At 37.0% G+C, this 25,265-nt stretch overlaps 1 protein-coding gene across 1 annotated transcript in view; it reads right to left on the bottom strand.

Moving 5' to 3' along the window:
- Positions 1 to 25,265, bottom strand: part of Thsd7b (thrombospondin type 1 domain containing 7B) — a 932,734-nt gene that overhangs the window by 2,369 nt on the left and 905,100 nt on the right. Inside the window, exons 21-27 of the mRNA XM_077798343.1 lie at positions 24,670 to 24,815; positions 17,011 to 17,170; positions 15,610 to 15,783; positions 15,422 to 15,517; positions 13,082 to 13,164; positions 10,643 to 10,835; positions 7,061 to 7,148 (exon numbers count right to left, since the gene is read on the bottom strand). Of these exons, the coding sequence (XP_077654469.1) occupies positions 7,061 to 7,148; positions 10,643 to 10,835; positions 13,082 to 13,164; positions 15,422 to 15,517; positions 15,610 to 15,783; positions 17,011 to 17,170; positions 24,670 to 24,815 (940 nt within the window). The remainder of the gene's footprint in view (positions 1 to 7,060; positions 7,149 to 10,642; positions 10,836 to 13,081; positions 13,165 to 15,421; positions 15,518 to 15,609; positions 15,784 to 17,010; positions 17,171 to 24,669; positions 24,816 to 25,265) is intronic.

The following is a 25,265-nucleotide window of genomic DNA, read 5'->3' as shown; positions in this document are numbered from 1 at the left end:
TGTGATTGATAGAATCCTCTGGAGAGGGAGTCTCAGCTTCCCATATCCTGCTTTCTAGGCCCTCTCCAGCTTTCAAGGGGTCTTGCATAATTACCTGAATCACATCCAATTTAACTTTATCCATTTTAATCTATAAGCATGTTCCAGTAGCTCTAATTATATGCCAGCCCAGGCTCGAGAGTGGATAATAAACCCAGCTTCATACAGCATCCTGATCATGCTCATGCACAGCATTTCAAGGTACAAAGAAGTCACACACGAAGTTGAAGTTGGGACAACCTGGAAGTGACAGTTGGTGTAAAGACCCTGGTGGTGGTGTATGTTTCCCTAATGATAAAATGAGCACGATGAATTTTAGCTGAAGTGACAATAAGTATCTTCCCTTCCCACCTCTCCTGTGCTGTTTCTCTGTGTGTGTGTGGGCGTGGGGAGAGGAGTGGTTGAGCACAGAGAAGAAAGGGGAAAGAAATGTAAGTGCTCTCAAAAAATCTTTGGCAACCCACCCTTTGCTGGCATTTACTGAAGGTTACTGCACAAAGAGAAATAGAGATTGACTCTTATTCCTCTCATGCTCCCCTTCCCTACCCCACTATGAATCAGCCTCCTTATATCAGAGAAAACATTTGACATTTGTTTTTTTTTTTTTTTTTTTTTTTTTTTTTTTTTAGGATTGGCTAACTTCACTTAGCATTATCTTCTCCAACACCATCCGTTTGAACTCTAGGGTAGAGGGGTGGGAGGGAAAGGAAGGGGGCAGGAGGTTAGCAAGGATGTTGGAATGTGATGGACATCATTATCCAAAGTACATGTATGAAGACATGAATTAGTGTCAATACTTTATATACAACCAGCGATATAAAAAATTGTGCTGTATATGTGTAATAAGAATTGTAATGCATCCCACTGTCATTTATTTTTTAAAAAATCAATTAAAAAAGAGATTGAATCTGGGGAAATGGGAGATCTAGAAACAGGAGAGAGGTGGAACAATAAAGAAGGCTGTATATAGAGATAATAATATCACCTGGGGAGAGAGGTAAACTTGGCCAGGCTCTGTGAACTGAGTCTGGGATATTCTGCTGAAAATATAAATAGATGTTTTTATGCCAGTTTCCCTGTGTGGACTTATGAACATTGTATCCATCTCTGGACAGACAAGAGGGCCTAGGACTTTTGGGGCCATGGAGCATGCTGGGATGGGTATGATTAGAGCTTTTTTAATTGTAGACCTTTCCATATCGTGTAATCTCTCTATTGATAGATTCCGAAAATCTCAACTTAGAATATGTAACATCTGAGAACTTTTATAGAATTTAAAAGAAATCAACATCTTCTTGAAATTAATCTCTGAATATGGTTGCACACTGCTGGCCATCTGTGGCTTTCCAAAGCTTCCTGGCCAGTTAAACAGCCTCCTAAGAAGAGGAGCTACTAGGAGGCTTGTTCTTAGAGCCTGTAGGGTCCTTTCCTTTTTCCTTACTAGAATCTCTGTTTTTTTCCCCCACACTTAAGGAATACAATTTTTGTTTTTGCTTTTTTCTCTCCAACTCTGGTATTAGGAAAGGTGGGGCCACACTAAATCAGGACCCAAAAATGCCTGGCACATAGGCCACCACCACCAGTCATTTGTGCCTAGCCTACACCTCTAATCCATCACACTCTTCCTTCCTGTTGAGCCAAAGTACAGCTCATCACTCCTCCTAACTGAGCACTCCTGACAGCCACCGCTGCTGTTAGAGTTAGCACAAAGGATAAGACCATTTTCCTATCCTAGCTGTGAGAGATCATTGACTAACACATTTGAAGTGTCCTCTTCCAGGGCCATTTGCATTTTAGCAAAGGATAAAAACACATTCCGACAGAAGAGTGAGCTCATTGTGGACTGTCAGGCGAGCTGCTGCACTTCTTAGAACCCTTGAATTCAGGCCACAGTGGCTCATCTTTAGGCAAATAGAGACCAAATAATTGGAAGAAATCAGCAAAATCTTGTTGTGGCAGCTATACCTGAAAGGTTAGCTTCTGGAAGTGCCTCCACTTTTAAACTTGGAAAGAAAGGAGAATTATGAGAGTATGTTACTAAATCGTGCTGGGCAGGGAAAAATGGACACCATATCTGGAGTAACTTCCAGGCACTATGTCCCCACAGGTTAACTACAAGCTCTCACCCAGTGGTCATCTCCACTAAATTGCCTCACTGATATTTATTTCCAGGGTAAACTGGGGCATCAGTGATATTTCTAAAACTCCTAACACTAATGGCAGATGTTCAAAGGGTTGTATATTAAAGCAAAAGTCCTGAAGAAGACTATTTTTCTACATTTTCTCAAAGCCATTTCCAAGTTTTATTATAAATTACTTTCATCTAAAGTATATACCTAAGACCTGCCATATTATAGCAGTTCTCTTGTCCTAAGCCTTTTATTTGGGTGGAAAATAGAAAATCTCCAAAACTGTCATCCTGGAACTCTCCTGCAAGCTATTTAATAGGATTAGGTGCTGTGAAAACATCTATTTGGATTTCTTTAGGCAGCTCATATGTAGCAGTAAATGGCATATGCTTCCAGGTCTATAGCTTACTTTACCTGTGAAATCAGGAACCTGTAGGAAAGGTGACAGCTGGAGACATGACATTGAATCTGAAGTTTTCAGGATGACTCAAGAAACTATAGAGACTGAAAGAACAGCAGAAGTGGCTTCCACTCTGGTGTTAGGCAAATCTACAGTTAATTCTACCAGGTTGTGACTGCAGAGATATTATTTAATTTCTCTGAGGATCAATTATTCATTCCAAAATAGGGATGATAATAGCAACATCTCATTAGACCATCATGAGAACTGGATAAGGCAATGTATATAAAGTGCTTTATGTGACATATAAATATTAGATATTTTTCCTTGACATTTTCCTAAAAGCCATGTGTAATAAATTAGTTTTCACTAATCTACTCATTTATTCATTCACTTATTCATGTGTTCAGTAGATAACTTTTCAAATGTCTGCTTTAAAAAAATCAATAAAATATAGTTATTACAGCCCCCCCCTGGAGTCCTTGGGGTTTGGTGGAGTTGGAAGAGGTTTATGCAAATAACTACAATGTCGGCATGAAGTAAATATTATAGGGGAAGAGACATGGATAAGTTATTCCAGACTGTTTTTTTTTTCTTTTCTTTTTTTTATTGGTTGTTCACAACATTACAAAGCTCATGACATATCATATTTCATACATTAGATTGAAGTGGGTTATGAACTCCCAATTTTACCCCAAATGCAGATTGCAGAATCATGTCGGTTACACATCCACAATTTTACATAATGCCCAATTAGTAATTGTTGTATTCTGCTACTTTTCCTATCCCCTACTATCCCCCCTCCCCTCCCCTCCCATCTTCTCTCTCTACCCCATCTATTATAATTCATTTCTCTCCTTGTTAATTTTCCCATTCCCTTCACAACCTCTTATATGTAATATTGTATAGCAATGAGGGTCTCCCTTCATTTCCATGCAATTTCCCTTTTCTCTCCCTTTCCCTCCCATCTCATGTCTCTGTTTAATGTTAATCTTTTCTTCCTGCTCTTCCTCCCTGCTCTGTTCATAGTTGCTCTCATTACATCAAAGAAGACATTTGGTATTTGTTTTTTAGGGATTGACTAGTCAATTCCAGACTGTTTTGGAAGAGAAGGTTGATAATTCAGTTTGACTGGAGGAACAGGTTGAATGCCAATAGCTGATGATAAAAAGTTCATTCTAGAGTAACCCACGGAAGCTATAGCCTTCCTAGAAAATTGGAAGGACAACTTCCTCAGTGCCCTAATATTAAGTTATTCCACCCTGAAAAATGATCCCTAAGAAAGAGGTCTATTCTGGTTCAGATGTGAGGTGTCCCCCAAAAACTCATGTGTGAGACAGTGCAAGAACATTTAGAGGTGAAATGATTGGGTTATGAGAGCCTTAACCCAATCAGTGAATTAATTCTCTTATCAGGATTCATGGAGTGGTAACTGAAAGCAGGTAGGGTGTGGCCTTGCAAGCATGCCGGTGGGGTACATAATTTGTATCTGGTGAGTGGAGTGTACTGCTCTGCTTTCTGATCATCAAACCTCCTTCACACTCTTTTGTCATGATATCTGCCTCAGCTGGAGCCCCAAGGAATGGAGCTGGCTGTCTATGGACTGAGACCTCTGAAATCGTGAGCCCCCAAATAAATTTTTCCTCTCTCATAATTGTTTTTGTCAGGTCTTTTGTTCATGGCAATGAAAAAGCTGACTAAACCCACGCCTTATATCCAACTCTTATAAAATCTTTTATACCATATGGTGCAAAAAAGTTTCTTTTTAAAAAATAGCCAAAATAAATATAAACACAAAACACATAAAATGACCATGTCTCTTAAAATAGGTGAATAGGTTCTTGGGCATTAGAATGAAATCTCCAAGAGAGCAGCACAGATAGAAAGAAGCGCTGTATCTCAAAACACTTGGATGAAAATGAATGTGCTAAACATGAGAAATCAAATTTGTGAATAAGGAGACTGAAGCAATGACAAAGTAACTGATGTGAAAGATGTTAATGTGGAATAAAACTGTTACGAATATAAAATTAAAGACATTTAGTATTTTAGAATAAAATATTAATATATAATAAAGGATCAGTGATGGGACTATAGAATTAAGCACATCGATTAAATATTAGAGCAGAAAATTTACTATTTTAATTGAAATGGAAACTGTTGTTAATTTCATTTAATATTTTCGTTTTGGGGCATTTTGTTTTCCTCAATGAGAAAATGAAGACAAATATATATACACTAGATTTTCCAGAATACAGGGAGTCAGTACAAAATGAAATTGAAAGAGTTGTTTGAGATCCAGTTGTGAAGATTTTGGCTGATTGGTTAAAAACCCAGATCATGACTTTGATTTTGCTGCCAGTGGGATTAGATGCCACTGCTGTGTCAGTGGGAGAGGGCTGACCACCTGGAGCAAAGTTTGGGAAGAGTAATCCTGCTGTAGACAAATATGTGGCTATTATGCAATGCCCAGAGGGGAATTATTAAGGACAGGCATTGGGGATGAAAACATAGAGAAGAGAAATAATATGCATAATCATGTATATTATTTGGTCCTTGGAAAATAAGGGGTAAGTTCTATTGATATGGAAAACTATGTTACCAGAATTCAGTGATGTAACAAATTAAGCCCCAGAGATAAGTTATACAGAAAAGGGCATTACTAAATATTTGTTACTAAAGGAATGGATGGGGTTAATACATTTTTAAGTTGGAGATAATGGGGAAAAGCAAAATCTATGTGCATCTACATGTTTGTTTTTCTCTCTTAGATACAAAAAACTTGAATAAATTCTAGCTATTAATAACCACAATAAAATCTGGTTTTGGAGATGTGGTTATTAATAGTTAAAATTCATCCAAGATATTTTAATTTGTTTTTTGAGGGTTTTAAAATATATATTAGTTGTTGATGGACCATTATTTTATTCATTTATTTATATGTGGTGCTGAGAATCAAACCCAGTGCCTCATATGTGTGAGGCAATCTATCACTGAGCCACAACCACAGCCCATTGAGGATTTTTAAATGTTTTTTATTAGTGCATTATACCTGTACATAATAGTGGGGTTCACTGGGACCAAATCACACACGCATGGAATAGAATTTGCTCCCCATACAGACCAATAGACTACCTGATTATCTTGTGTCTTAGTGACCTGTTACTTTAAGAGCTGTATGCTGTATGCCAAACCTTCATGCCCTCTATTGCAACTTAGTCTTTTCTCCTTTTCCTAAACTTTTCTGATGATGAAAGTTTCTGATCATTCTAAACCTCATACAAAGTTTTCAAATTCACATTTGATCATTAAGATTGGCTCTAGGTAGTAGTTGCCAAGCTTATCAATTGAAACATATAAACTGGTCAAATCATTTGATTATAGGGTGAATGACTAGCTGAAGACATTTATTACTTTTCACTACAACATTCTAGAAATGTTAGCTGGCTGAAAATCCAATTTCTAGGGAATCAATTTTTATCACAATAGGTGGCAGAAAGAATTAAAGTCATCTTATTTTCTTTGCCAACTTTTACTGACCAAGAGCAAAGATTTAAAAACCTGTGTAGCCTTGGAAACAGCAGTTGAGGCTAAATATACAAAGGCTAGATTTGAATTAAGATTTGGGTTAAAATTTTCAAGGAAGTATTTATGAGACCAATGATGACTATAAATATCTTAATTTGTAGAGAAATGTGAAATAACACTTTGACCTTATGAAAAAAAATCCTCAAAAATTATGCTTTGTAAGGTAATAAAATATTCTTAACATACTTGAAACTGTTCAAATGTGTTTACTTCTATATGATTTCAAGAGGTCTGCACATCAACTAAAATATATTCTATACAATAAACTAATTATCATTTTCTGAGAATAATAATTTTTTAATAATTTCTATTAAGAACTAGTCACAGAATGGGTTTCCTGAAATTGACAATTAAATTTTCTCTTATAACATGTCAGTGTTGATAAGTACTTGACTCTACTATTTAAGATGCACTAAGTTAGTTTAACATAACTGGTTAGTTTAACATAACTGGTCAAAATAGGTCAAGTTAAAAACAAAATTTAAAAACTAGAATTGAGTAGTGTTTTAAGTTTGGGGAGCAGATTAGAATCAACTGGGCAGCTTTTGTATACCCCAAAAGACCCAGCCATACCCCAAATTAATTGAATTAAAATCTCTGTACCAATATGCATTGATGCTAAAATCTACTCTTCTAAATCAAAGTATTAAGTAGAAAAGCTCTAATGAACAATTTTTTCCTGGACACCTGGTATTATTCAAATACCAAATAAAAGAAAGCTATTTCTAGTGGGAGCAACACCATAACAATCCTCTATTTCAACTATTTAATCACTCTACCACTGGAGACTATGGTCTCAAGGATACTGTTATAATGGTCAGTGATCTTGAAATATGTTTGCTTCTAGTTTAACATACCACACATTTAAAAATAGAGTATATGTTTTTTACTATTTAGTACTTACCAAACAAGGTAGGAAGTAAATATTAGGAAAATCATGATAAGAAAACCGCCACCTGAAACGCCATAAACCCAAATTTTTACTCGGCCATCTGTTTAAGATAGAGATAACATAACAAGCTTAGCATAAGATGTCTACAGCATTACAGACAGAGAGAGAGTGTGTAACATAATGTCTAACAATCCTAAGCTGATTATCAGTTCAAGATTTGAAATGAACACCAGCACCTTAAGCCAACTGAGCACTCAACTGCATAAATTAGCGACATCCTGGTATTATCTGTGAATTGTTAGGAAGCGACGATGTTCTCTTTTGAACATCTTAGGGATATGCGATTTCTGCTAGAAAGTTATCTTTGGGAAAAGACAAACTCCAAATTGTATTACACTGTACTGCTTTTCATGGACTTTTATAGATACAAACAATTTGATTTGCTATGTCTGACCTCTGTCAAATTGACCCTCAAAAACATTAGGTTGTAACTACATGGCACTAAAACATTTATTTTGCTGAATGTTTTATTTTTCACCTAAATTGAGAGATTTGGATAGTTATAATCATGGGTGGAAATACCAATAGGTGACAGATGCCAAGGGTAAATGACAATAACAACAACAACAAAATCAGGTAGAAATGTAAGCTATGATATCATCAAATATTTTCACAATGTGAAGGCAATACTTACAATCACTATTTCTCCAATCAAATCAGTTCGAAGGCAATTTTGAATTTATTTGAAGTTGCTAATAGTCTTATGCATGGCAGAAAAAAATATTGCAAAACATTTTGACAACATAAAAAAGATCAAAAATTATAATCAAAAGACAATCCTGTATGTCTCTTAATTCTGCATGCAAAGGAAACTAGTCTGACCATTTGGCAGGTCGGGTGTGACTAGAGAAAGTAGGTCACTCGGGGCTTGCCTTGGGGAGTTATATTTTGTCTCTGGTAAGCAGAGAGCTCTCAGCTTTCTGTTGCCATGACTGCTTTTCTTCCCACACCATTCTGCCATGATGTTCTGCCTCACCGCGGGCCCAGAGCTTTAGAGTCAGTACCATGGACAGAACCTCTGAAACTGAGCAAAATAAACTTTTCCTCCAATACATTGTTCTTGTCAGGTCTATTGGTCACAGAGACAAAAAGGCTGACTGAAACAACCACAATCACTTTCAGTTCTGGTACAATTACATATTACAGTTTTTGCTTATTGGACACTTTCAAGCCTTAGTGGGCTTTGAGTGCAGTAAGGATATTTTTCGATGATCATAAAACTTTTAACAAAGTTTTGATTCCAATCTCTCTGAAACACTAATTATGAAATGTCCTATTTTCATATTTCACATTGGTAACAATAAACAAATAAATGAATAAGTAAAAAGTCTTTTTTGGGCAAGAATGTTCTTTCTATCTCTTTGACTGTAAAACCTCACAGAGTTGATGTATTGGGATGATCCAGTGCTTTCAAATTCTCAATGTAGATACATGTAATGGTCCAAGACCTTTAAGTTGTGTTACTTTAAAATGAATTTAATGAATAAATAACTTTCATAAGCATTTTTGTGATACAATAATGGATAGCATAACTATTCAGTCTATTATACCATTAGAACAGTTAAAAATATATAGTAAAAATGTCTTTTCATCATCCTCTCTCAGTTCCCTACTTAGGAGCTACAACATTCCCAGTTTGTATTTTCAGTTTTGGTTGGCATATGCAAGCATATGACTACACACACAAATTCATAACCTTCTTTGAAAACCACAAATGATGCATATCATTCCTTTTGATCTGTACTTTTTCCTTCACTAAACAATACAGGTTGGATATATGTCCATGTTAGTTTATAAAACCAGGTCTACCTTATTTTAGTACCCTTGTGAGATACCACTGCACAGCTGTACCATATTTTTTTATATTATTGCATTTATGAGCAGATTTTCCAATTATTTACTATAACAAGAAATAATGCAATGAATATAATTTACATACTTCTTTTAGTATATGTCTATATATCTGCAGAATGAAATATCCTAGAAGAAAATTTTAGTTCAAAATCTATGATAGTATATACAATAGGACAGTCTTTCTTCCTGAGAGGTTGTTTTAATTTATACTATCAACAAACATATATTTATATGTATACTGATATAAACACATGCATACATACTACACATATATGTGCATATACATATGCTTGTTTGTATATGTACACCTACACAGATACTATTGATATTCTAGTTAGACCCTGAGAGTCTACCCATGACTAAAGATTAAGGACCTCACTTATGGATTTGAAGAGGACTTGACCCCAATTCTTTTTCTGAAATCAGGTCTACAGGCAACATAATTTTCCCTCAAACTTAGAGCCACTTCAACTTTAGTCATAATACTAATGAGATATTTTTAAACACTTTTGACTTTCCAAGACAGGTAGGGAAATGAAAGTTCAAAAAAATACTGTATTCTTCCTTAAAAGTTGGTTGAGGTATATAGTTCTCCAGTTATATCCAGAGTCCTTTGTACCCATGCTCTGATTTTTGTTTCATTTAAACATGTCATCAAGCCCCCGTTGGTATGGTCAAGTCTTCAGGTCTAGAAGGAAGCCCCCAGGATGTATCTGTCTGAGCTTTATCTCTTTCCTTCCATGCCCCACCAGTTACGACGAGCTGCTTAGTAATTAATTTATAGTATTTTGCTTCCTAGAAGAGTATGTGTGAGAGGCACAGAGACTCTTACTTTTTATTTCCTGCCCACTTCACACAGTGGCACATAAACTCCTTAATGACCTGCCTTCTTCAAATTTTCCTATCACTTGTAGTATGACCCTGGTAAAATTAGTTTGCAGTTTCCTCATTTCTCAGATGAGGATGACATCTCTTTAGACTGGAAGAATGTAATGATTCCTGCAACAAAGCCAGCTAGCACAGAACCACAGGGCACACAGCAAGCATTCAATACATTTTCTTTCCTATTCTTAATAAATACTAGTTTCTGAGACCTGACAATCTGCAATATCTGGGACAATTTTTCAGGGCAGGTGCCACTAGATTGATTTTATAGATGAGAAACTGAGACCCAGAGAAGTTAAGAGTTGATTGTACCTAATTACAAAACAGGTGAGTTTAAGCCATGATGCAAGTAAGGTCTGTCTGCCTTGAAACTGGTTCTGCTTCCTTTGGTGCTCTTACCATTTCACCTGTGTTTCTCAAACCAGACCATGTCTCTGAACATTTCCTACAAGTTTCTGAGATTCCATTCCATTTTTTCCTTGAATTTCTATTATGCATACAAATTCAGTTATAAAAGCAGAGATAATTCACAATTAAAAGGATACAATTTTGTGACTTAACTCACAAGTGCTTCTTAGACTATGATTGACAGACTAATAATCATCCTTGAAAATATTTCACATTTAAAGAGGACTCATATCATACAACACTCCACATTTTAGAAACCTTGAGCTGAGCTATATTGCATTTTCCTCTCTCCCCTTCTTCCCCTCCACTCTTTCCATAATGAACCACAAATCAAAATAGGAACCCCCACAAGACAATTTGCATTTCTTATTTATAACCGAGACACACCTGGATCAAGTAGTTGAAGGGACCATCCTTTAAAAATATCATGTATTTTCGAATTTACAGGTCTATTTTTCCCAGAAAGGTTTTTCACATCTGCTTTCTTATCCTCTGAGCCTGGTACTTTCATGCAGTAATCCAGGAAGCCATTTGATCTCATTATCTCTGTATAGCCCTTCTCACAACCACAGACTCCACCCTGCAGCATAAAAAGTATTTTTATGGTTACACAGTGAGTTGTGCAGATGAATAAGGAACAATTCGAATGCTCAAATCACTTAATTTTTGTACAATGTGTCATGACAATTTAGGGTTTTCAGCAACTGTTTTACCAATGAGATGAAAATCAAATATATAATTCATTTTTCTGAATTACAAAGTCAATATTAAATAAGTTGTCACATTTTTATAATGTGTTTATAATTTTGACATCTACCAAATATGAAATTACAGTTCTTTGTAAATATATTATATTAACTCTGTCTTCTCCTTCTCTTTTTTTTAGAGATGTTTATGACATTTAATCAAATCATATTTGACTGCCCTTGTCCCCCAATTGTTTTAGATATATGTTCATTGGTTCCAACCACCCCTTCCTACTGAAAAGCAAAGCAGTAGGGATTATGTATCTACTTTCTGCAGATTAGGTGCTCTCTGAAGTCTGTAATTACCACAGCTGCAGAATGCTTCTATTACCTCCTACAACTGCCTGCTAACTAGTCCCATCTATCCCTAGTCCCTAACTGCTCATAGGAGTGCAGTCCAAGTGGAAGAAGAGAATTTATTAAAGGCAAATATCCAAGAAAAAAGTCATATATCTATTTCAATGACTCTTTCATGTAACAACTTGAGTGTCATATGACATCACCTTCCTCACTGGTACTATGACATTGTGTCCTTTATATTTGTCTATGAAATTCCTGGTCACTTTCACATGAATGTCTTTAAGAAGTTATGATGAGGTATGATAGACATGGATTCCTATCTATCCTTGGAAGTGAATCTGAAAATAATTGCTCTTCTCCTAGCAAACAAAAAACAGAGAATAGAAAAGAAACAACATAAGATTATATATCTCTACTCTGTCTTTGCTATTATGGCTTCTTACTAAAACTATTTATTCGACATTTTATGAACAGACCCTATTCTCTTCTAGCTAATGCCAATCCTCATTAGTCAGCCAGCTTTATTTAGGTCATTAATTGTTGACTAAACATATGATTTGAAGGAGCAATAGATACTATAACTAAGTAAGACACCTTGATCTTTTACAAAAGGAAAAAAGTCAGAAAAGCAAATGTTGTAATTAGCTGCCCATCATTCAATACAGGTTGCAGTCATAAAATAATGAAAATTATCATGGGGGTTTTAGCTGGTTTTAATTGGAGTTACCACATGGTGTTCAATGGAGAGATCTAATTAAGAAAATGTGGATATTCTCAGCTATTAAAGCAATCTTTTCTAGGTGAATTTCTGAGAGAAAAGTTGTAACGAGTCAGTCCTCTGTGTCAAGGGTTCAAGGAAAAGAGCAATTTATGTTTTTATTAGAAAGAGAATCAAGGGAGTTGGCAGAAAGCTACAACTTCTATTTTGCAAACATCATTAGCCTAAATGAAGTTGTTACTTATCTTCTGCCTTTTTTCTTCTTCTATTACACCCTGAAAGCTTGCCCACTGTCTTTTCTATGGTAAAGAATTGATGTATCTTTAAAGAATTAACCCATTTTGAAGGAGAAGAACCATAAAATAGGTTTGAGTGCTAGCATTATTTTTAATCAAATCATTTTTAGAATAAGCACACTCTAGGAAAAAACCTGTTTCTTAAAAGAAATGTAATTTAACTTTTAAAAATTATTTATGTACTGCACATTATGAGTGACATTTATTTGAATACATTACACATTTTGAATTAATTCCTGAGCAGCAGTAGATAGGAGTTATGGGAGAAGAAGGGATGTAAGATCTCTGCTTGAAAACAGACACACACACACACACACACACACACACATTTTTCAACCATAGCAACAGTTAGCTTATTTAAAACGAACTAAAAATTCACTCACACAATAATCAACATGGTGTAATAAATTTTACAAAATAATTTTGTCAAATATGAACAGTATTTACATCTTTTAATGTAAATGTATGAAGGCTAAGAATAGAAGACATAAATCGACTAGTCCTAGTAGATAGAACTAATATAAATTAGATATCTGAAAGGCAGATTTTATTATAAATAGATTTATAAGGAAAAGACTGCTTTCCTTAATACATGTAAGACTACACAGAATTTCTCATATCTGTGCTGAGTCCTGAAAATGCCTCTAGATGGTATCATGGGCACATGGAACTGTTGCCTGGGCTGTAGCAGACAGGAGCACATCTAAATGCATATGTGTAACACGACAATTAAAATACTTGTGGAGGACTCCAGCATGTGGCTTACCTGTGTGCAGTAGGAGAAAGGTTTTCTGCAGGCTGGGATACACTGCCGAATAGCAGCAGGGCGTGCCTGAGGGGAGCAACCTCCTACAAAAGAAATACCACCCCCATTTACAGATATCTATATGATAGATAGAAATTTTTATTTTTGGGAATATTTTTTGACCTCTGGATATGGTCACCTTGTAATGATATTATCATTATTATTTTAAATCTACATACCCACAATGTGGTTCAGCCCCATCTTATTGATTTTACACCCGGATGTGTTGCTTCAGATGGGGGCTCTGCCAAAAGACAATGTTTATGGTGGAATTTTTTCCATGTTCAATGGCAATGTGGCTACATTTGAGGGAAGAGTTTATGTGTACCAGAATCAACAAAAAATTGATGAAATGTCAATTTAAGTTCAGGAGCAGAAAATCCATGTGTTTGAAGATATTGTGTTCCTCCAGCTCCTGTAACCCAGCTAGAGACTAGGCTGATTCCAATAATCACATGCTAAAAGAAATGTTAATAGTGAATTGATGGGACCATAGTAACAAAACCTTTGGAAACTTTTTACATATGTACCAGCCAGAATAAACACAGAGAGCCACATATAGAGCCCCACACAGATTTTTAGAAACAAATACATAAACTCTGGTGGCTGGCATCAGGACACATCTGACAATGGACTTATAGGATATCAGTAAATCCTTTAGAGTAAATGGGTGGATAATGTATGTTTTTGTAATCTGAAAATAGTCTAAATACTGATCTTGCCTTCTTGAAATCAAGGCAGTACAATAGACATGGGGGAAAGCCTAGAGATAGACTGAAAACTTATTATTCAAGGGCAGTATTTCAACTATATTTATATAGTATTGGTTGCATTTATAGGTTCTAGTCTTTGTATTACCATAATTTTCAAGAAATTACATTTTATGACTTTTGTAGCTAGCCAACCCAAGGCAGTGTAGGGAATACTCAGACCTATGTTTCTCATGAAGCAGCTAAGTTATCACTATTACTTCAAAAATAAAACAAATAAACCACACTGAAAAGAAAAATCCTACTATTGAGAATTAGCACCTGGATGTGAAACTGATCATTTGGATGTTAGTGGCCATAACCAACATTATGCTGTCATTATGTTTGGGGAAGGGGTTTCTACTCTTTAAACTGGTGATCTCCAAAGCAAGTTACCCCAGGGCACATCTTCCTGGGGACCAGAAAGAAAATATTGGAAATTACATAGATTATAAACCATATTTAGAAATTTTAGGAACAAAATTAAGCTCTAATGATATTTAGCAGATGATACTGGTGATCTGAGCTCATTCATCAGATGGATGCATGCTGTGCAGAAGGACTACCATGCCGAGAACTTGAGAACCTCACCCTCATCATTATGCCAGCTCTCAGCACTCTGCAGAGCAAGAGGTGCTTTTTGTACTCCTGGCAAGGCAGACTTACAGTATACTGAGTTTTAACAACAACTTACAAAATGAAAAGATAGCTTAAAATAAATTATTGTATGGATAAACTATGGATTAAAAGAAACATCAATAATGCAAAGACATGTAAACAAGAAAAGGGAGGAGCCGACATCCTTCTATTTCTATAGAAGCTCCTCTCACCTTTGAATAAGTTGTTTGTCAGGGGCAGTACTAAGGAAAATCAATGTCAACTTCATTTGCCCTGACAAGAAGGCATCAAAAAAAATCCTTAAAATTATTGAGGAGACCATCTGTTCAATCAAATTGTATCACTGTTAGGAATGAGGAACCTTTTCTTCACTCTATTTTTAGGTACTAAATAATAACCATAATCAGCAAAATGTTCAAAACTAAGTTTCCAGTGCATAAATACAAGCATCAGTTACAGTAAGAACAATTTTTTTTTATCATCAACATAGACAATACTTAATTTTAAAATCTTTTTCAATTTTTTAAATTTCAGTTTTTAGTATATTTTATAATATAACAACAAAACAATGCAGGCTGATAATGTTGGACTATGTCCTCAAAACATTTTGACTGAGAAGGTACATGATTTAAAATTTTAGAGACCATTGTTTTAAACTAGCATCTATCGTTTTGGGGTTTTGTCTGAGGTAATAAAATTTAAGAATATTTCATTGTATTTCAGTTTATTTCTTTAGCTTATATGACATTTTATGGGTCTTCAAAAACAATTGTTTGCTTTTGAAGATGTCAAGGTCTAATGAAAATTTGCCAAAAACATCACGAAGCAATCTGCCCAGTCATCCTTTGTTTATAATTTGTAAGGTAATTCTTCTCACAAACTCCACACTCCAAGACCTTTGTGAAGTGTCCACATGCATATTAGGAAGGCATACCTGTGACATTCATGCCATCTGAACGTTGGCACCACACAGTTCGCTCATTATTGTTCCAAAGACTTGCTTTCCATATGTAGTGATAACATTTGCCTCCTGCAGGTGGATAGGGACAACAGAAGTTCTATTAGATCTCACTTCAAGCCTCATTCAATAGAGGACAAAGAACTGAAAAGTGCTCTGGGTACCTGTACAAGGTCGAGTTTCTAGAACCTGTTGGGGACAAGTGTCTTGATTCTCAAAAGACTGAATTATAAATGTCCTTGACCTAGATTGGCGGCCTGTAGTCTCGAAGCTTCTTCCATCTATGCAGGTTAATTCACACGCGCTCCATTCTGACCATGCAGTTAAGTGACAGTCTCCTGGACAGAAAGGTAGCACAGGGTGGGAGAAACCATGTGAGAACTGGCACTGAATAAAATCTCCCTGGACAGGACACATACAGAGATCTGTGGTGGAAGTGCAGCGTGGTGGACAGGTTCTAGGTACTGCATATTATAGTGGATCAACATCCTAATTAGGAAATACTAAGAATGATCAAGTAATTTACAAAGAGGGGGCCAAAGGCTAGAGTGCCATTACTTTGTTTCAAACCACAATAGCCACAGCTAGAGAATACTGTGTGTCTGCTAGTGGTAATAAAATTTTTAAAAGGGAGATGTAAAGATTATAGTAACTCAGTATTCAAAGATCAGTGTAACATTGTAAAATGGATGTTGATAGAAACCATATAAAGAGAATAAGTAGGCCACCAGAATGAAATATCTGTTGGCCTAAAGAATATTTAATTAAACACTTTAAACATACGTAATTTATAAATGTAAACACATTTGCATATTAAAATAAATGCACACATTTGTGTGTGTACATATCTGTGTTTCTACATATTACATATACATGTAGCTGTATATACACATACACAGTATGTTATAAGGATATATTGGGTCTGGGGGTGTAGCTCAGTGGTACAGTGCTTGCCTAGCAAGCACAGACCCTGGATTCAATTCTCAGTACAACAAAAGAGAAAAAAAGAATATATTAAAACATCTTAAAGTTATTCTATACCAGCTAAGTTGTGTTACTAGAATGAAAAACTCATGCAGTTTATGTAACTAATGATAACCTTCACATGTACACAGAACTTGAAGGTTTATTGAGTGCTTTCACAAATTCATCACTTTACTGATTACCAGACTGTCATTACCTAAGACTGATCGACTCATGGATTAAGTCCATATTCTTTGAGTGTTGGCCAGTGTGCTGTGGCTGTGGCCCAAACCCATTACCTGGATGGAGAAACCACTGCTCAGAGAGTTAGACTATACATGTTAGGTAAAACAACAGTGAAGTGACAGAAACAGGATCCTCAGGTTTCCAAATTCAGTGCCTTTTTCTTTCTTTCCCTATTTGTTTACTTTACCGTCATCAAAGCAGTTGTCTGTTCCAAAATGATAATCGCAGTTCAAAATAAATCAAAGTTAATTAAAAACTCCACTTTGATAAAAATAAGGCTTCTCCAGAAAAAAATGTAAATCGAAAAAATAAAGAACATCACCAGGAATGTACCCCTAATCACTTGGATCACATACCTGGGCAAGGCACAGAGCATGGCTGCTTCAGGATGCTGTCCTGAAAGGGCATTTCTCCACACAGTGAATCCTCGACATGGATAGACGGATGAGAGATTGAACCATTGTGAACCACACAGGAAGGGCTGCGCACCTGGATTCCTTCCCCACAGTCTCCACCCTGAAAGAAGAAAGGACATTCCCAAAATTGCCTCAGTAATTAACATCTCAAAGTTTAGGTTCCACATGTGCCTAAGAAAACCTTAGTTGCACATTTCAGCAGTCTCCTCTTAGAAGTTCTCTCTCAGTTGTTGACAATACAGCCTCCCTGAGCAATATTTCTAGAGCTGATAAAGAAAATGAAGTAGACATTCAAATTTATGGCCATAGAATTTATGTACTCAGAATATGACCATTCATTGTGGAACTCAGCCAGAATTGACTAAACAAGTAAAAACAATACATAATTTGTCTAGGTGTATGTGATAAAGTGGCCTAATCCATAATTACCTCCCAAGAGAACATGTACAGCCACAGGGCACAAATTTCTCTTTCATTTTTCTTGTTTTTTCCTTTGTAGAGAATTCAGTGCTTTCTTATATGGATTAGGTTGGGGTTTCCAGTAAACACTGTTTTTCTCTATTGCCTCAAAGAGTTATTTTTCCAGCATGCCTTCTGTGTCCAATGATAGTCTTTGAGGGTATTTTATACCAATCTCACTCAGATATTCTGGGAAATTAGAAAAATTTTGTATGGTTTCTCATAGAAACAGAAGCTTTTAGTGGTTATCTGGCCCAATCATCTGCTTGATGAAAGGTTCCCTATTATAAAATTTCTGGCAGAAACTCATGAGAAGACTACCGTCATCTCAATTTTAGTCAGGTGCTCATACTTCAAAATAAAGTCCATTGGATGTTTGGATAACTTCAGCGGTTGGCTTTATTTTCACATAAACACTCTGGAAAACAGAGCCCAAGGCAAAGCTTTTATGCTAAAGAGATACAATCCCAGGTTGGAAAGAGTGAGGGTCACAGAGAATGGAAGGGGGAAAGGAAGGGAGGCAAACACAATTTAGTGAGTTCCCACACTGGCCTCAACTTGATAAATCAGCACAGTCAAATATTGGATACCCAGAACACCTTCCAGGCAGGTCATGTGGTATCACCATGTTTCAGTACTACCCACCAAGAATGGGGAGGGGAGGAAAGAATGGAGAGGCATTTAAATGCTAGCAACTCCTTGGTTGTAGTTCTCATTGATCATTCTATTATTAACTCCCCTGCACTTACAAATTGTATTACCCAGGTTGGACTAAGTCCAGAAGTTGGTGGAGAGTTGGAGTCTTTCTAATTATTACTGCTTCTAGGGTTGCATATGTATGTGTGTGCTGGTGTTTGGCGGAGACAGACAGACAGTCATCTAGTAGAAATTCAGGCCTACAAGTTCTTAGTCTTTGCACTTTTGCTGTGCAGTCAGAGATGTGGTATGCTACAACCCATCATTAGGTGACAGTCTAACAAATCTAGGCTGCAAAACTGGGTTTGATCTCCTTCTTATCCCTTCTACTCTGTAGGAACTGTACCACATAGACCTTAGGAATGTAGTGATAGGAGTGAAAAAGGACAACCTGGTCAGCTAAAGCAGTCAAGATAGTGTTGCAGGCATGGAACCTGTTATCTACAAAATGATGGGTTAGCTGGGTACCAGCCAGACCAAGGCACAGTGATAACAGCTGCTGGGCATCAAGGGAATTTCATGGGCTCACTGCTAAAGGGGTAGGATGGCATGAAGTGGCTGCATGAGAAAAATTTTCGACATGAAGGAATTTGTGACTTAAGGATCTGCTGTACCCTTCATCTGACCCCCATCTGTGGCTTCAGTTACCCACACTTAAACACAGTCTGAAAATATGAAATGGGAAATTCCAGAAATAAGCATTCTATGTTTTGAATGATATGCCCTTCTAAATAGCATAATAAAATCTTGAGCCATCCCATTTCAGTCCTGCCCTGGATCTGAATCGTCCATTGTTAAAGTGTGTCCGGGCTATATATACTATCTATCTGTTAGTTAGCAGATATCTTGGTAATCAGATTTGCCATCTTGGTATCACAGTGCTCGTGTCCAAGAAACTCTTACTTACTTAATAATGACCCCAAAGAAAAAGATTAGTAATACTTTCATTTTTTTGCAGTATTTTGTTATGTGTTCTATTCTAGTATTGTTGTTAATCTCTTACTGTGCCTGATTTAATTAAACTTCATTGTATGCATTTGTGCATGAATTCAGGCATTCACTGGGGATGTTGGAATGTATCATGGATAAGAGGGGACTACTATATTGACAAATAAAAAAAGTACAATTTGGGGAAGTCGAAGTTGTAGAAAATTAAAGCCTAAATAACCCGAGGCATCACATAAATTGGGAACATTAAACCTTCTTTTAGAGATGTTTTAACAGAAATTTTAATTGGTTTAGAAGGATAGCATCTTATTCTGCTCAAGCTGCTATAACAAAATACCTTGATCTGAGTAATTCAGAACAGTATAAATTAATTGCTCATAGTTCTAGAAGTAGAAATCCAAGATAAGGTGCCAGCAGATTTGATGTTTGGTGAGGATCTTCTCCTCACAGATGGCTCCTTCTGTGTGTCCTCACATGGCCGAAGGGAAGAACGAGTACCTCAGGCCTCTTTTATAAGACATGAATCCCATTCATGATGGCAGAACCCTCATGACCAATCACCTTCCGAGGACTCTGCCTCTTAATTCTATTATATTGGAGGGTAAGGTTCAATGTGTGCATTTTTAGGGCATCCAAACAGTTGGCCCTAGCAGATGACAATTCCCACACTTGATTTACCAATGTGAGAAACAGAAAGTCTGGTGGTCCATTTTCCGAATACAGTATTTAGTTCTAAATGTCAAATGATTAGGAGGTAAGAAAGACAGGGCAGAATGAAAAGTTTCAAGCAGTTAACATGGAAGTATGAAATTTCACAGCCTCTTGACAAACAGGAGGTGAGATTCCTGGGCCTACTCACATAGGCAGGAAGGGGAAAGATAAGGAGAAGAGGGCAGGACAACAAAGGAAGCCTAGGACATATAAAAAGGGCAGAACACCTTGCTTCTTGGGATACCAGGAGGTGAGAAGGAAGGGGCCTGACCTGACCAACAGAGATAAACTGAATACTTCCCAAAAGGCTCTCAGCCCATGGGGACCTTCCTGCCACAGAGAACAAAAAAGGTGAGGACAACTAAAGGTATATTTCTTTAAATAAACTAATAAAACCTAGGAGACATTCAGAAAGATCGTGCACACCATAGTACTCAGACAATGAGGAATTAGGAGAGGGATCTTGCATTCTAGGGGACAAATTGCTGTTTATACCCAATATGGGTCCCTGACCATCAGGTACCAGATCTTGCAAGATCTTCATAAAAGTAAAGTCTCATTTTTCATTGTATCTTGTGTGTCTTAGTCCATTCTTTGGGCTTCAACAGGTGAGTGTGTTTCTCACACTAATTTATAATTGCTCTCATTATTTGTATAGTTACTTTGAAATTTTTAAAAAACACCATAAGTTAAAAACTAACTGCATTTTTTTTTTTTTTTTTTTAGTTAATAGGAGGTTCAAAATCAATTGATAGTTTCATTCAGAAAAGATGTTCTGGGCAACCTTTACTCTCTAAAATGGAAAATAACATTTAAACTAGATTTTCTTTTTTTTTTTTTTTTGGAGGGGGGTATTTCCTAACTTATTATCCAGATGATGAATCTATTAGTGAATTTTCTAGATAAAGAAAAGAAGAATCCAAAGATACTGCAGCATGTGTGAAGTCTGAAAGTCTGGATATCTGGAACCTCAGGTAAGAGAAGTTGCAATTGATGGGAGTTTTGTTCGACACTCCATGAGGCAAAGTGTGAAGAAGTGACAGGAAACACACCTACACCAGGGATCGCTTTTAAGACCAAGACAAACAGCAATAGTCTCCTAGTATGTATCTTGGGATCAGCCTATATTCAACCTTAATCTCTTATACCTTTTACAACAGCTACAATATGAAGAGAAATCGTTATCAGAATGATAATTTCATTCATAAAACAAGCATTCACTCAACCAGATTCACATAAATAGACTGGCCTTCTAAGAGCGAGATTATAAACAACCAGGATTCTCTCACAACCTTCCAAGGCCCACATCATTAATGCAGGTTTTCTGTTTCCTGAATCGGCATCTCAACCAGATGCAGATAGGCAGATGGAACTAATAAACATAATCATACTTTTAATTAAAATAACACAATTTATTGAGCTCTTTTTTTTAATGTCAGGTACTAAGTACTTTATACAATTTATCTAATTCCTACCAGAACCTCATCAAAATAGGCACAGTTGGCCATCTATAGCAGGGTGGGGAGGTCCACATTCTACAATTACAGATTCAGCCAGCTAAGGATTGAAAAATGCATTTTTAGAAAACTGCATCTGTATTGAACATGTACAGATTTTCCTCTTGTCATTATTTCCAAAAAAGTACAATATAACCACTCTTAACAGAGTGTTCACATTGTATTACTATTATAAATAATCTAGAGATGGTTTAAAATTTGGGGGAGAATGTGCAAAGGTAATATTGGGTACATCATTTGATATGAAGGACTTGAGCTTCCATGGATGTTGGGGTGTGTTTATGTTTTGGACCATTGAGGAAGTTCTAGAACCATTGAAGCCAGAATTAGGCAATCAGTACAGATAGGTAAACCGAATCAGGTCAATCAAGGAGGCCAATTTTGAGTGAGGCCGGCAAGTTGGAGACTGTCCCCCAGGGACTGAAATGTTAATTCCTTCAGAGCCCTTCCTCCACCTTATACAATTATAATTCTTTCAGAAATTCCCCTGCTGCAACCTGTTGCCAAGGTAACCTTTCCCAGGAATTGCCCCTTCCTACAGGGAGCTATAAAGTTGTTAAGGTGTCCTTGGCTGCTCCATCCAGCCCTGCCCCCTCAGCCCACCTGTTTCCCACCTTTTGGCCCTCCCACCGAGGATTCCTGGATGTACTCACTAGGCAGGAAGGAGAAAGTTTAGGGGAAGGGGGTAGGAGAACAAAGGACGCCTAGAACCCATAAAAAGGGTAGAATACCTTGCTTCTTGGGATACCAGGATACCAGCTATGGCCCCCTTCACCCTCAGGGAAGAAGTCTGCTACCTCTTTTTGAATAAACCCTGCTTTATATGCTTGCCTCAGTGTGCTTCTCTAATGTTCAAACTTCAACATTTGAGGGATCAGAACTCGGTAACTGGCAGTATCACCATGACCACAATCTGCTGGACTCCAGAGTCTTGAGTTCCCTGCATATGTGCGTATACACATTAGCAGCTGAGAAAACAGGAATACAGTTAGGAACTACTAAAACAAAAGTGATGCCTGAGGATAATACTTCCTTTTGCTAATATCTTTCCATAAGAGATAGTGGTGGAATTGGCACACCACTGCGCTTTATGTAAGCTTCTCTTATTATGCCTTGGTTCCTCAGGATGGCAAGCAGCCACCAAAATGTCATCATCACCCTCAGTGAAAGAGCTCCTAACCTGCATTTGGCATGTCAGGACATGCCAGGACATGGAAAAATAGAAAAGCAGCTGCAGAGAGATGTTCTTCCTTTGTGACAGAGGCCTGAATGTGTTTTGAGCAGTAATGCCGAAAACTCAGTTTACACTTAACTTGAAGAAAAGACAATTCACTGAAAAGATATTGTATTATCTATTTCACAAAGAATTAAAAATCAAGCTTTAGGAAAGTAAGAATGCATCTGGAACTCAGGAAGAAATTAGCTCCAATACGGTCAAGATTCCCTTTGTCTTTGGCCTTTGCTTTCTTTTGTGTCCTCTGGTTTGTGCTTTCTTGCTTCTGAGTAACTGACTATCTATAAGGCAGAAAAAGTCAGCAGCTAAGAGGGCCTGATTATAGTATCTTATAACAGCTTTAAATCTACTTCAAATGCTTGGGAAAGAATCTTCATTGGCCCTCTGTAGGCAGGGTGGGTACCCGGAATAATTAACTAGAGACTTGTTTTTTGAGGGTTTTCAGAGTTTCTTCCTGACTGGAAGTGTCAGGGAATAAGACTAACCCCATCTAGAACCTGAGGCAACTCTGAGGTTTCTAGAGGCAAAATCAGTCACCTTTTGTGGGTATCTGGAGTCTCTAAAACTAGGTCTCTAAAATGTGCCACAAGCTCCTCCACCCACCACCAGCACTACTACAGAGAATGGTCACAGCCCATCACTCTGTCCCTGTGTTTCTGGCAGAAGCAGCTCAACATCTGACAGCAAAACATTACATTTGGCATTTTCCTATAATGTTCCTGTGAGACAAGTTGGCAGACTGGTCTATCAAAACCAAAAAGATGCCTGTCACCTGAGAAGATTAAAAAAAAAAAAAGAAGAAGAAGAAGAAGCAGACAGAGGTAGTTGTGTGCCTGGTGAGGTGGGGAGCAGAGACCCTGTCATCAGTCCTCTGCAGACCGTTTCCTCCCTCTTCCTTCCTCCTCTTTTACCCCAACTTTCATTCCTCTCCCTTCCCCAGCAACGGCTCCCTGAATTCTTTGAACTTCTTTTCCCTATTCTGTCAAAGCTGCCACAACTGGAAGGGAAACTATACCTTCCATTTCCTCAATTGTAAATGATACTAAGCAACATTGAAAAATTAAAGACTTAGGAAAGAAGATGTTGAGACTAGTAGACAAAGTATTAATATTTAAGGCTATTAGGTTACTTCTAAATCACCATCACGGTTACCTTATTTTCCATAAAAAGAAGACTGAACAAATGTACCACACAATTTTGCTCCTCTGGGACCTATTAAAATACATGGGCATTTACTTCTGCAAGATAATAACGTTGCATGACAATGTCATTCTGACAGGAGCACTAAACATCTCTATGGGAATACTCTGCAGATTTCTTAATGTGTAGTCAAAATTACTGTTACCTAATTAGAGTATGTTTTGGAACACAAACCGAAGGATAAACTAGTAAAATAGAAAAGAGGGAAAATCAATGCACTTTTTCTTAAGCAAAAAGCCAGAGAGAACTCGCAGTAGAGGATCTTTGCTGATCCAGCAGAAGCTCTGGGTATGTGATATATTATGATGTTGCTAGGCATTTATACTTTAGGCCAATAAAAAAGTAATCATTGAGGAAAATGTAGTAACCTTGGTTCTCGTAATAATGTTAAAATATAACTTTCATACATTTTTCGTTTTCTGCTCTTATGCAAGATTTTGTCTAAGCCTAAAGTGCCTATGTAAGAAATACAGTCTAACACAAGCTGTGCATTTCCACAGCATCAGGCTTTTGCCTAATTAAATACTACTTTGATATTCCCAAAGAAGCCAAAAAAAAAAATAGCATAGAATTATTGAAGATGCCAAAGAGATTGACAGCCCCATGACCCAGCTTAGTATAATCAGTGCCTAATGAATGGCTATTTATTTTCTTAGCAATATCACTTTGCATGAGGTTAAGTCACATGTGTATTTTTCTATGTTCTCTGTTATACTAAAAGTACAGTGTGTTAGACCCCTGGTGCTATGAAATTTATTCTATCAGTGCCTTTGACCAGACAAGTGCTTTGGATATACTGAGAAGCATTTCTCTAAGTGTCATTACATGACCTACCTCCAATTTACATGCAGACCAGTTGCCAAGGACCCAGCTGTAGCAGGGGGTCACTGGGCAGGTTTTCTGCTGGGTGAGCTGTGTGGGGCATGGCCGTCCTTCTCCTTGGGTTGGCATAATGATAAATCGAGTCCGGCTCATTTGACCTAAAATGATAAGGGATGTGGTCAGCTTTTCAGTTATAATTTGACTTGGAAAGGGAGTTGGAGGGCAGGACGTTGCCTTAACATAAGTCTTCATTATAATACACTGAACTCTGTCCAGTCACCCCTTGAGTTTCCTGCCATTTTAATTTAGATTTCCATAGACACACAGGCTATCCACGTCTTCATTATGCTTTAAGGATCCAAAATGCTGCCTGTCTTCTACTTCTTTCATCTTTCCAAATCCAAAGATTCTATTGTTGCCAAACAGACTGATTGTGTAAACACTGGTAGAAGGTAAATTTACTTAAATACAAATGATTACTTATTAAGCTCTCGAATGATCAAAGCATCTTGCTATGTGCTACGTGCAGCGGCAACACTGTCAGATGTATCTTCTTCCCTCACAGACATTATCTTTTAGGTCAGGATTATAAAATTAAACAAAAATAG

This window comes from Urocitellus parryii, chromosome 1 (genome assembly GCF_045843805.1).
Source record: "Urocitellus parryii isolate mUroPar1 chromosome 1, mUroPar1.hap1, whole genome shotgun sequence".
Taxonomy (NCBI): domain Eukaryota; kingdom Metazoa; phylum Chordata; class Mammalia; order Rodentia; family Sciuridae; genus Urocitellus; species Urocitellus parryii.
This window is presented reverse-complemented; position numbering and strand designations above follow the sequence as displayed.